Below are 13,179 nucleotides of genomic sequence, written 5' to 3' on the forward strand. Positions count from 1 at the left end.
TTGCGCCCCCGCAAGAGATGGGAGTTGCCCCCTCGATCCCATATCGTCCTGGTTGTGCTCCATGTGGCAGGTGGGGGGGCCCTCCGTGTGCATGTTTGCACTTGTGGGTTTATGCGGAGGTCCCCTGTGGGCTGGGCAGCAAGGCCCAGAAGACCACCTGCGGGTGCGATTCCTGACTCTCCTTTGCTGGAGACTTTGATGTGGAAGCTGGGTGGCCGCCTGTCCTGCAGAGACCGGTGGCTTTTTTGTCAGGAATCATAACAATGGAAATCAAGAAGACAAGCAGACCATTTATTTATGTACGTCACAACTGCTGCCAGGATTCTAACTGCAAAAAATCAGAAAAGAGAAACCATCCCCTCAAAACTCAAATGGCAAACCAAATTGCTAGAATACATACAGTTAGCAAGGATAACCAGAGCAGTAAGAGGAAATACGATACAAGATGTTAATAAAGAATGGATAGTAATTAAAGAATACCTTAAAGTTTACTGTGATAACAAAAGCTTTATGGCAGATATCGAATGAGTCTTGTAATATATGGAAATATTGGAGAAAACTAGAACCAAAAAGGAGAATGTGAGATGGGGGGGGGGGGAGAGAGATTTAGGAAACTGTAAAAGAAAATTAGTTCAAAATAGTACAATGGGTATAGTTGGAAGGCTTTTCTTTATCGTAAATAACATCATTTCCTATTCTTTTTCTACTTCTTTTTTCTCTTTTCTTTTTTCCCTTTCATTTATACTTTTTGCGTATTCATAATCTGTAATGTTTGAATATGTTTTATATTGTATGTATTTTTAAGATTTCGGTATAATAAAGGTTTTACAATTATATAAAACAGAAGAGGACAGTTGGAGGGGGGGAGGGACCTGCAAGGAACGCAGGGAAGGAAGGATCTCAGGGTGGGAGATGGGGAAAAGAGGGGGGCACCAGGGGAGAGCTGGGGGAGCCTGCCTTTCTATGGGTTGATAAATGATATGATATATATGATACAAATGTGATAAAGGGTATTTTTAGTTATTGTGCCCCCTTCTCTTTTTTTATACACTTGTGTTTTGTAAGGGTTTAAATTTTTTTCCTTTTTGGTTTCCCCTCTGTATGAATTCTTTGATGGTTTGTGAGATTGTCGCTTCGACTGAACCTCTTTCCACATTCATGACATTGAAAAGCTTTCTCCCCTGTATGAATTGCGTGATGGGAAGAGAGCTGAGACCCCTTCCTGAAGCTCTTTCCACATTCAAAGCACTGATATGGTTTCTCCCCTGTATGAAATTTTTGATGCAAATTGAGACTGTGCCTGTGACTGAAGCTCTTTCCACATTCCAGGCATTGATATGGTTTCTCCTTTGTATGAATTTTTTGATGCGAAGAGAGATTGGAGCTCTGACTGAAGCTCTTTCCACATTCAAAGCACTGATAGGGTTTCTCCCCTGTATGAACTCTTTGATGGGAAGTAAGACTGTGCCTGAGACTGAAGCTCTTTCCACATTCCAGGCATTGATATGGTTTCTCCTTTGTATGAATTCTTTGATGGGAAATGAGATGATCCTTCCGGCTGAAGCTATTTCCACATTCCAAGCACTGATAGGGTTTCTCCCCTGTATGAACTCTTTGATGGGAAGTCAGATGGTGGCTGTAACTGAAGCTCTTTCCACATTCCAAGCACTGATAGGGTTTCTCCCCTGTATGAATTCTTTGATGGGAAGTGAGATGTGCCCTTTTACTGAAGCTCTTCCCACATTCCAAGCACTGATATGGTTTCTCCCCTGTATGAATTTTGTGATGGGAAACGAGATTCATCCTCTGACTGAAGCTCTTTCCACACTCCAAGCACTGATGGAGTTTCTCGTTTGTATGAATTGTTTGATGTGAAGTGAGATGATTTTTCCTACTGAAGCTCTTCCCACACTCCAAGCACTGATAGGGTTTCTCTCCTGTATGAATTCTTTGATGGGAAATGAGACTATCCTTCCGATTGAAGCTCTTTCCGCACTCGAAGCACTGATAAGCTTTCTCCTTTATATGAATTCGTTGATGGGAAGTGAGATGATGACTGTGACTGAAGCTCTTTCCACATTCCAAGCACTGATACAATTTCTCCCTACTCTTTGTTCTTTTGTGTGAAGTGAGGCTATCCCTCTGTACGAAGCATTTTCTTTGATGGGAGGTGGTCTGGGAGCTTTGGCGGATGTTCTCTCCACACTCTGAATATTTATATGACTTCTCCACTATGTGGATTCTGTTCTGGTCCTCCTGGTTCTTCCCTTCCAATTCATCACCATCTGCAATGAAGAGAGAAGCTAATTAGAGCCTCAGGACGAAATGGAGCTCCAGATTATTGAACAATGTTAATGAATCCTTGTGATAGAGGAAGAACTGAAGAAAGTTAGATGTGAGGCCTTACTATAGTTTTCACTGCCTTTGTTGGCTGGTATTAACTGACATTCTTAAGGAAACCTATCCATTCTTAAGGTAATCAGCTCTGAGTGCTCACTCGAAGGACAGATCCTGAAGCTGAGACTCAACAACAATTAACTGACTTATTGCTTGGCTTTTACAGTAGTACCTCAGGTTACATACACTTCAGGTTACATACGGTTCAGGTTACAGACTCCGCTAACCCAGAAATAGTACCTCGGGTTAAGAACTTTGCTTCAGGATGAGAACAGGGATCGTGCGGTAGCGGCATGGCGGCAGCGGGAGGCATGGCGGGAATTTCAGTCAGTCAGAATGAGTATAAAGTGAAAGCCTTTGCTGATGACTTAGTACTAACATTAGAAAATCCAGCTACAAGTGCTAAAGAAGTGTTAGAAGAGATAGAACAGTTTGGGCAAGTGGCAGGTTTTAAATTGAACAAAAAGAAAACTAAAATGATTGTTAAAAATATGAAGCAGGACCTGGTGGAAGTGTTGCAGCAACAAATTGGTATAGAAGCGGTCAAAAAAGTTAAATATTTAGGAATTTGGTTAACTACTAAAAACATTGACCTTTCCCATAATAATTATATACCGGTCTGGAATGGAATTAAAAGAGATCTGGAAATATGGGGAAGGGTGAAATTGTCATTTTGGGGAAGGATTTCTGCTATCAAAATGAATGTGCTACCAAAGATGTTATTTTTGTTTCAGTCAATTCCAATAATCAAAGGGGCTACAATTTTTAAAGAATGGCAAAAAACATTTTCAAGATATATCTGGCAGGGGAAGAAGCCGAGAATACAGTATAAGTTATTAACAGATGCTAAAGAAAGAGGAGGCTTCGCCCTGCCAGATTTGAAATTGTATTATGAAGCATCTTGTCTGTTGGTTAAAGGAATGAATGGTATTAGAAGATACAGATTTGTTAGACTTAGAAGGTTATGATAATAGATTTGGTTGGCACGCATATCTATGGTATAATAAAGCAAAAGTCCATAAAGGATTTGGAAACCACATATTTCGAAGATCTCTAATAGAAATATGGGATAGGTATAAAAACCTATTGGAACAAAAAACACCACACTGGTTATCTCCATTAGAAGTAATGAGTGTGAAAAAGATCAATATGCAAGGAAACTGGATAACTGATGGGAGATTAATACAAAAAGAAGGAAGTAAATGGAAGGTGAAACCATATGAAGAAGTTAAGGAATATATAAGAGATTGGCTACACTATCGTCAGGTCAATGAAATGTTTAAACAGGACTTCAAAGAAAGAGGATTTGATGAAAATAAGTCAAAGTTTGAAGTTGAGATATTAAGTAATAAGTATAAAATTTTGTCTAAAATGTATAAACTGCTGCTTGAATGGCATTTGAAGGATGAGGAGCTTAAGTCGATTATGATTCATTGGGCTAAAGACTTCGGGTACAATATACAGCTGAATGCTTGGGGGAAATTATGGAAGGAAGGTTTAAAATTTACTGCATGCAATGCCTTAAAAGAAAATGTGATGAAAATGTTTTATAGATGGTATATTACACCTGTCAAACTGGCTAAAATGTATAAAGTAAGCAATAAATGTTGGAAATGTAAAGAAAAAGAAGGAACTTTTTATCACATGTGGTGGGAATGTAAAAAGGTGAAAAACTTCTGGGAAATGATATATAAAATGAAAAAAATGTTGAAATATACGTTCATTAAAAAACCAGAAGCATGTTTACTAGGCATTGTAGGGGATGATATAAATAGAAATGATTGTAAGCTGTTTTTGTATGCAATGACAGCAGCAAGAATATTATTGGCACAAAAATGAGCATTTGCAGATGACTTAGTATTAATATTACAGGAGCCAGAATCTAGTACTAAAAGGGTTTTGGAACTGATTCAAGAATTTGGTCAGGTTGCAGGATTTAAACTGAATAAGTTAAAAACAAAGGTCTTAGAGAAAAACTTAACAGTGATTGAGAGAGAGAGGTTTCAGAATGAGACAGGTTTAACAGTGGTTAAGAAAGTGAAATACCTGGGGATTAACATGACAGCTAAAAATGGGAATCTATTTAAAGACAATTATGAAAAATGCTGGGCTGAAGTGAAAAAAGATTTAGAAATTTGGTCAGATTTGAAGGTTTCATTGCTAGGCCGTATTGCTGCGATAAAAATGAATGTATTGCCTAGAATGTTGTTTCTGTTTCAAACATTGCAAATTTTGGACAAAATGGATTGCTTCAAGAAGTGGCAGAGAAACATCTCTAGATTTGTCTGGCAGGGCAAGAAGCCTAGAATAAAATTTAAAATACTAATGGATGTAAAGGAAAGAGGTGGATTTGCCCTGCCAGACCTTAAACTTTATTATGAATCAGCAGCTTTTTGCTGGCTGAAAGAATGGCTGCTTCTTGAAAACACAGACATTTTGGATATAGAAGGTTTTAATAATGTATTTGGATGGCATGCATACTTATGGTATGATAAGGTCAAAGCACATAAAGCATTTAAAAATCATATTGTCAGGAAAGCATTATTTAATGTCTGGATAAGATATAAGGACCTATTGGAAAACAAAACCCCAAGGTGGCTGTCACCAATGGAAGCGAAATCTCAGAAAAAGCTCAATATGGAGGCCAAATGGCCGAAATATTGGGAAATTCTGGAACAAGAGGGAGATAGATTGAAACTGCAGGGTTTTGAGAAACTAAAAAACAAAGTGCGAGATTGGCTTCATTATTATCAGATAATGGAGGCATACAATTTGGATAAGAAAATTGGCTTCCAGGTGGAAAAATCAAAATTAGAAACAGAACTGTTAGAACCTAAAACTAAGATTTTGTCAAAGATGTATAACTTGCTGTTGAAATGGAATACTCAAGATGAAACGGTGAAATCTGCTATGATTAAATGGGCACAAGATGTTGGTCATAACATAATGATGGCTGACTGGGAACAGTTATGGACCACAGGTATGAAGTTTACGGCATGTAATGCCTTAAGAGAGAATATTATGAAAATGATATACAGGTGGTTCATGACACCAGTCAAGCTTGCAAAAATTTATCATTTGCCCGATAATAAATGTTGGAAATGTAAGGAAACTGAAGGTACATTCTTTCACCTTTGGTGGACATGCCCAAGGATTAAGGCTTTCTGGGAGATGATCTATAATGAAATGAAAAAGGTATATAAATATACCTTCCTGAAGAAACCAGAGGCCTTTCTCCTGGGCATGGTCGGCCAATTGGTGCCAAAGAAGGACAGAACTTTCTTTATGTATGCCACAACAGCAGCAAGAATACTTATTGCAAAGTATTGGAAGACACAAGATTTACCCACTCTGGAAGAATGGCAGATGAAGGTGATGGACTATATGGAATTGGCAGAAATGACTGGCAGAATCCGAGACCAGGGAGAAGAGTTGGTGGAAGAAGATTGGAAGAAATTTAAAGACTATTTACAGAAATACTGCAAAATTAATGAATGTTAGAATGATGTCAGAATGAAGTTAAGTGGTTTTAGCAGCAATGTTATAAAGGTGTATGTAAAAATGGATTGTTAACAGGTGAAAATCCAAAGTTATAATATATTAAGTTAAAGGATTAAGACAAAAACAAAGAGGGAAAGGAATTGCTGAATTAACCAATAGAACTGGAATACAAAAAAGGGAGGTGTGAGGAGGTCAGGGAAGCAAGGAAATGAAATGTAAGGCATGGAAAGATTGATGTGTTTTTTAAGTGTTTTTTATCTTTTTTCTGTATTTTGTATTTTTTTTCTTTTTTATTTCTTTTTCTTTTTTTCTTTCTTTTTATTTATGTAATCTTTTTATTTATGTAATCTTTTCTTTGAAACTTTAATAAATATCATTTTTTTAAAAAAAAGAAATTCCTTCCTGTAGCACCTTAAAGACCAACTAAGTTAGTTCTTGGTATAAGCTTTCGTGTGCATGCACACTTCTTCAGATACACACACGAAATGCATGCACACGAAAGCTTATACCAAGAACTAACTTAGTTGGTCTTTAAGGTGCTACAGGAAGGAATTTTTTTTATTTCGACTATGGCAGACCAACACGGCTACCCATCTGTAACTAAAAAAAAAAGAATATTGTTGGCACCAAAATGGAAGCAAGAAGAACTACCGATGAAAGAAGATTGGAGGATGAAATTGATGGACTATGCAGAACAAGATAAACTAATGGGAAGAATTCGAAACCGGCGGGACCAGAGATTCACAGAAGATTGGCGTAAATTTACGGACTATTTGAAAAGTAATTGTGATGACCAGATTACATTTGTAGGTTTACAGGAAGTTTGTAAGGGGAATAATTTGAATTATTGCATGATGGATGATGTTAGTTATGATAATTAAAGGCAATATGAATTTAAGAAATGCAGAAGAAATTATAAAAATGGGAGATCACCAGAGGTGCTGATGGAAGTCCAAAAAGATTGTATAAGAGGTGAAATTTTGTGGAATGTATGATAATTATTTTGTTTTAAAATTAGTAAAAATTAATTTTTTTTTTTTTTAAAAAAGAAGAACTTTGCTTCAGGAAGAGAACAGAAATCGTGCTCCAGCGGCCCGGCAGCAGCAGGAGGCCCCATTAGCTGAAGTGGTACCTCAGGTTAAGAGCAGTTTCAGGTTAAGAACGGACCTCCGGAACGAATTAAGTATTTAACCCGAGGTACCACTGTATCTGGGATAGATTTTGTTTGGCTCAATCATGGAATCCACTCCATCTCTGAAGTCAGTCATCTCTTTGGTCAACCAAATACAGGCAGAAGCAAAAGCAAAAATAAAAACAACAAACCTGACAGAAGTTACATCAACTTCACTAAAAACTCTGAAGCCGACATTTAAGAAGGCCTTAGCAGTTCAGACAAGCCTGGTCATTGTTTAAAAAGGCATGAATGGACAAAGAACATTCACAGAGAAGACTATTGATATCCCTCCATTCAGGGATCATGGTGGGGATGTTAGAATCCCAGATGCTATCGGTCTCCATCCATATGTAGGATGTAATCCACTGGGAGCAGTCAAGTACAGCATTCCTTGTTTTGCTAGAGTGGACATGCAAGGGAATGTTTGGTCCAGCCAGTTGAAACTTCCTGTTCCTCCTGGCCTGGAGCATCTTTCCTTGCATGTGACTAGTGGGTGGGCGTGACCTTTCCAGACCTGGCAAAAGGCCAAGTCACCCTGCCGCCTTTCTCTTTCCTCCCCTTTTTGTCCTGCCTGCTTCCTGCCTCACCTGGACTGGACTGCTGGCTGCCACAGCAGTTCCCCAGGTCATCTCCCATATGGGGTAAACCTGTTTGTACATGTTTGTAACTTTAAGCCTTAAGTCTGCCTTCAGGGATCACACTGTGCTCGGCCAGATCATAAGTAAAACTACTTTTCGTTACTTATGAATAAGACTGTGGTGTCTTTATTCTTTTAGGAGGGATTCAAAAGGGTCCTACAGGGAATATTAGAACATATCTCAATCTAGACAAGCCAGATTGAATTGCTAGTTGTTTTAAGAAACTCACACGAATTTGCAACTAGTTTTCTGCTGTGTAAAGGGGAATGCACTCTGCTAAGTGAAGAAACTTGCTAGCGCAAGTTAGGAAGGATATTAATAAACAATAGATTCTCTCCTGCCACCCTCAACATTCCCACACCAAATAAGTGGAGGTTCATCACATAGAGGTATGTATGGAATCTCAAAATTGATCTTATGATCCAACAGGGAGTTTTACCAAGAGGGTCCATGATCTCATGATTCTCCTCCTTGTCTTCCTTATGCAGAGCTCCCTGGTCAAGATCCTGCAATGTCCATGCCTCATCTATGAAACAAACAGCAACATCTTCACCTGCACATTCCCCATTAGCAGTTACCTCAATCTGATTGGTCTAAATTTAAATTTATACGTAAATAACTTTCTTCACCTTGAGCCCCCCTCCCATGTTCATGAGGAGACCAACTCTGTATTGTTTCATTGATAACACAAGAGGAAAAATGTCTATGACTCACACTTAATCTAATCACAACGGCCACAAGAGCTCCTGACTAGGCATTCAACTATGTGATGTTGAATGTTCTCTGTTCTCTCCTGTTCCCCTGTTTTTTGTTTCAATTTAAACCAAATCATGAACCCAATAATGATGAACCATATGTTATAGATCAGTGGTCAGCAAACTTTTTCAGTAGGGGGTCGGTCCACTGTCACTCAGACCTTGTGGGGGGCTGCACTATATTTATTTTGGGGGGGGGGTGAATGAATTCCTATGCCCCACAAATAACCCAGAGATGCATTTTAAATAAAAGGACACATTCTACTCATGTAAAAACACACTGATTCCCAAACAATCTGCGGGCCGGATTGAGAAAGCAATTGGGCCACATCTGGCCCCTAGGCCTTAGGTTGCCTACCCATGTTATAGATATTCCTGCAAATGTATTCTGCTATTTTGAGATGTACAAATGACATGAGAAGACTCAGTCTACATATTTGTATCATTTATTAGTCCTATGATCCTTGTTTTTAAAAGCAAATAAAAGTTATACAAAAAGGAAAAAAGGGGCAACACACGGAGACCTCATCTGTGTTCAATCTGCAAAGCGGGATCAGGTTACTTTAAAGAGTCGTGGCTTCTAGTGCTGCGCGATGGATTAGTAAGTTGTTTGACATTGGTAGGGCATTCAGATCACAGCACTGGTTTTAGACATTTTGAGCTGCTAGTACATCACGGTGGTCAGAGAGCTGTGATGTATTCCTAGCTCAAATTGCCTGCAGATGACAAAGGCGCAGGCAAGCAGGCAGGCAGACAGGTGGGTGGAGCCCGGAAAGGTGCTCCCCTTCTCCTTCTCCATCTCCATCCGCCTGCCTGCCTCCCCCACCCCCAAGCTGAGCAAGCCCCAATACCTCTCTGGCTCCATCCATCCAGATCCCCATCTCCACTCCCCTGGGACTCACCAGATCTCTCGGAGGTCCCTGGGAGGGAACGCTCAGAGGTTGTGGGGAGCGATGCAGGAGACAACCTGACCAGGTCAACCGTCCATCTTCCCCCTTCCATCCTCGCTAGCTTTGCCGGATCCGTCTCGTTCATCCTTCCTGATGAGTCGAGGAGCCAAAACAAGCTTCAGGGTCCTGGAAGAGAGGAAGAAGGCCCTGTTGGGATTTTCATACAACTTAATTCCCTACTTAAAGGAAATCGGCAGGATAACAAAGCTGGGATATAGTTGGCATGTAAACTGTGTAATAGATCAGTTCTTATATACGTTATGTCTAAATAGAAGCTTTTTGTGTTCCACACATGTACAAATAAATCTCATGTACCTCATGTAAATATGTACTGCAAGTAGAGGAGTTTTCTAACAAAGAAGGCTTTAAATTTGCTTTACAGTCGTTTGCTACATGTGCTGCTCCATGAGTAATCTATGTGATTAAGTGTCCTTGTGGGTTACTTATATGTAGGTCACACCATTAGACCCATCAAAGTTAGAATATCAGAACACCGTTCCAGAATCAGAAACAGTGTTGTTGATGCGCCTTTAGTGCAACATCTTATTCAAGCGTCACATTCAGATGAAGATTTAACTCTCTTTGTAATCTGGGCATATCAAGGACCTGTAGAAGAAGACAAAAAGATTCTTATGCAGAAAGAAACCAGATTTATTTTCCTGCTCTATTCTTTGCATCTCTCAGGTTTAAATACAGAAATAGAATATAGTTTTTTTTCTATGAGCTATTATTAATATCTTGATATACCATTGATAACCTTAAAAATCTACCTTGAATATGGTGGTTTCAAGGGGGTCACTTTAAGAGAAAAACACTTTGCTGTAGATTGCTGCCACCTGTAACTAGAAACAGCAGCTGCATACTAAACTTTGCAAAGGCAGATGTGGAACATTACAAAGAAAAGTTCATCTTTTGCAAGTACTGCTCCTTAAAGTTGTTGCATTTGACATTTGTATTCGCAAAGACATACGTGGAACACAAAAAGTTTCTATTTGGACATTATGTTTTAAAAAAACTGATTCATTTGTAAATACGTGGAACACAAAAACTTCTATTTGGACATTACGTATATAAGAACTGATCTATTTGTATTTCCTGTTCTAAATGTTGATCTTTAATTGCTTCACCCCCAGGCTTGATTATTGTAACTCGCTCTACGCAGGGCTGCCCTTGAAGCTGTCCCAGAAACTCCAGCGGGTGCAGAATGCTGCGGCGAAGCTCCTTATGGGGTCCTCGCCCCGGGATCACATTCACCCAGTGCTTTTCCAGCTGCACTGGCTCCCGGTGGAGTACAGGGTCAGGTTTAAGGTGCTGGTTTTGACCTTTAAAGCCCTTCACGGCCTAGGACCCTCGTACCTACGGGACTGCCTCTCCTGGTATGCCCCGCGGAGGACCTTAAGGTCCACAAATGACAACATTTTGGAGGTCCCAGGTCGCAAGGTGGTTAGATTGGTCTCAACTAGGGCCAGGGCCTTTTCAGTACTGGCCCCGACTTGGTGGAACGCTCTGTCACCAGAGACTAGGGCCCTGTGGGACTTGACATCTTTCCGCAGGGCCTGCAAGACAGAGCTGTTCCGCCTGGCCTTTGGTTTGGACCCAGTCTGACCCTTATGTTTCCCTCCCCTTATGGTCTTGATTTATGGGCTACTTTTAAAATGAGGCTGCATTTTAAATTGCATTTTAACCTGTATTTCAAATTGGTCCCCCCCCCCAATTATGTTTTTACTGTAATTTTACTGGTGTTAGCCACCCTGAGCCCGGCTCTGGCTGGGGAGGGTGGGGTATAAATAATTTTTTTTTTTAATTCTACTCAATTAGATAATGTGAAAAGAGTTATGTTTATATGATGTATAAAGAATTCATATAGTTAAACACAGCCAGTTACATTGCGGTCATCTGTTGCCAGCCTGACAAGTTAAGATTTATATTCAATTATTTGCGTACGGCATATATATTTTTATCACAAATAGCTACCAGGGGCAGGATCCTCTGTTTCCTGTCTTGGAGATCTCCTCCTCCCCCATTCATTTCATTTTCACTTTTAATTTGTATACTGCTTTTCTATGTTACTATACACAAGGCAGTTTACAAGATGAAGAAACAGCAAAGTAGCCAGCAAAGATCACACCCCTAATAACAATCTGATCCAATACCAAAAAGTTAATAAAACCATAACTTTAAAATAAACAGCTTATATAAAATAAAGCAATATTCAATAATCCATTAGAATATAACAGTAAACTGTATAACTAAGTATCAGAAAATATTAAACAGTTTACACTTAACCATTACAATAAAGAATTACTAAACTATAATCATTAAAAATAAAAGCAAATACACTAGAGCCCTGCATCCTATTCCTGTGAATGACATTTGTTTTTAATAACTCTTTTTAATATGGCATTTTAAAATGGTTATAACCCACCCTGGGTAATAAATCTAAGAATAAGACAACCAGAACAACTATAACATTAAGCCTCAAGTGTGGAAAAACAAAGCCTCAAGAAACACACAAAGCCTTGTTGTTGTTGTTGTTGTTGTTTTGGCACAACTAACAACACACACATTACAGCATCTTGGGAGGAAAACACAGCCTCCAGAAAACTCACCCATTGCATCTCTATTTGGCTCAGTCTGGTTGCTCTAAATTTAAATGTAAACAGAAATTATTACCTCAGCTTTGAAGACCCCTTGAAAGTTCATCAGTGGACCAAGACTTTATAGGGCTTCATTGGTAATGGAAGAGGGAAAATGACTTTTGCTCACACCTACAGGAAGCAGAACCACAAGGACTGGCTCTCTGATGCTGACTGTCCTCTGTTAACAAATTCTACCGTGTTTCCCCCTTTTATGTTTCAACCAATTAATTAACCAGGAATTGCTACACTGACCGCTAATAATGAACCATGTGTTGTAAATATTCCTGGAAATTTATTCTGCTCTTTTTTGTGATATACAAATCACATGAGAAGAGACTGTCCATTTATTTGTCTCCTTGTTATTCCCATGATCCTTATCTATAAAGCCCCGTAAAGGTTATTCAAAAAAGGAAAGGAATAAACCCCGGCTCCACCTGCGCTGCAGCTGCCAAGCAGGATCAGGCCACCTGGAGAGCCCTGGAAAAAAGCACACCAAAAGCTCAGGCGGATGTAAGTTTCAGTAGTGGGAGTGGCCCCTACTCGCAAATCAATAGTCAATTGTAACAAAAACTAATCCATTCAAAAGTATGTATTCTGACAAGGATTACAAACTCAAACAGAGATTACATTTTTAATATATATATATATATATATATATATATATATATATATATACACACACACATATATATATATATATAAATTTTCAAATACAAAACAAAATTATACACTCCATACATCTTAGTTACATCTTATTTCTCTTTTTTCGACTTCCCTCAACTTGTCTGCGAATCCTTCATATTTTAACTTTAAACCCATTTCTATTTTATTATTTATATTATTACTGTGAACTTCATCCCATTTTAGTACTTCTTTCCCATCACAATGCTTCATTAAAACTTACAAACGTAATCTGATTATCACTTAATTTTTGCAAATATTCAATAATTTTTTCCCAATCTTCTGTGAATCTTTGATCTTGTCGGTTTCGGATCCTTCCTGTCATTCTGTCCAATTCTGCGTAGTCTATCATTTTTGTTCTCCGTTCTTCTAACGTAGGTAGCTCCTCCTGTTTCCATTTCTGGGCCATCAATATTCTTGCTGCTGTCACTGCATACAAAAATA

The 13,179-nt window shown here is 38.9% G+C and overlaps 1 protein-coding gene across 1 annotated transcript; it reads right to left on the bottom strand.

The window, feature by feature from the left end:
- Positions 1 to 91: 91 nt before the first annotated feature.
- LOC308459825 (uncharacterized protein) lies at positions 92 to 9,995 on the bottom strand. Its single transcript, XM_080975550.1, has 2 exons — positions 9,368 to 9,995; positions 92 to 2,285 (listed from the first exon to the last, which is right to left on the bottom strand). The coding sequence occupies exons 1-2, from the start codon at positions 9,498 to 9,500 to the stop codon at positions 1,069 to 1,071; spliced, it is 1,350 nt and encodes a 449-aa protein (XP_080831676.1). The 5' UTR covers positions 9,501 to 9,995; the 3' UTR covers positions 92 to 1,068.
- Positions 9,996 to 13,179: the final 3,184 nt, after the last annotated feature.

Source organism: Podarcis pityusensis (genome assembly GCF_964106645.2).
Source record: "Podarcis pityusensis genome assembly, chromosome: 12".
Taxonomy (NCBI): domain Eukaryota; kingdom Metazoa; phylum Chordata; class Lepidosauria; order Squamata; family Lacertidae; genus Podarcis; species Podarcis pityusensis.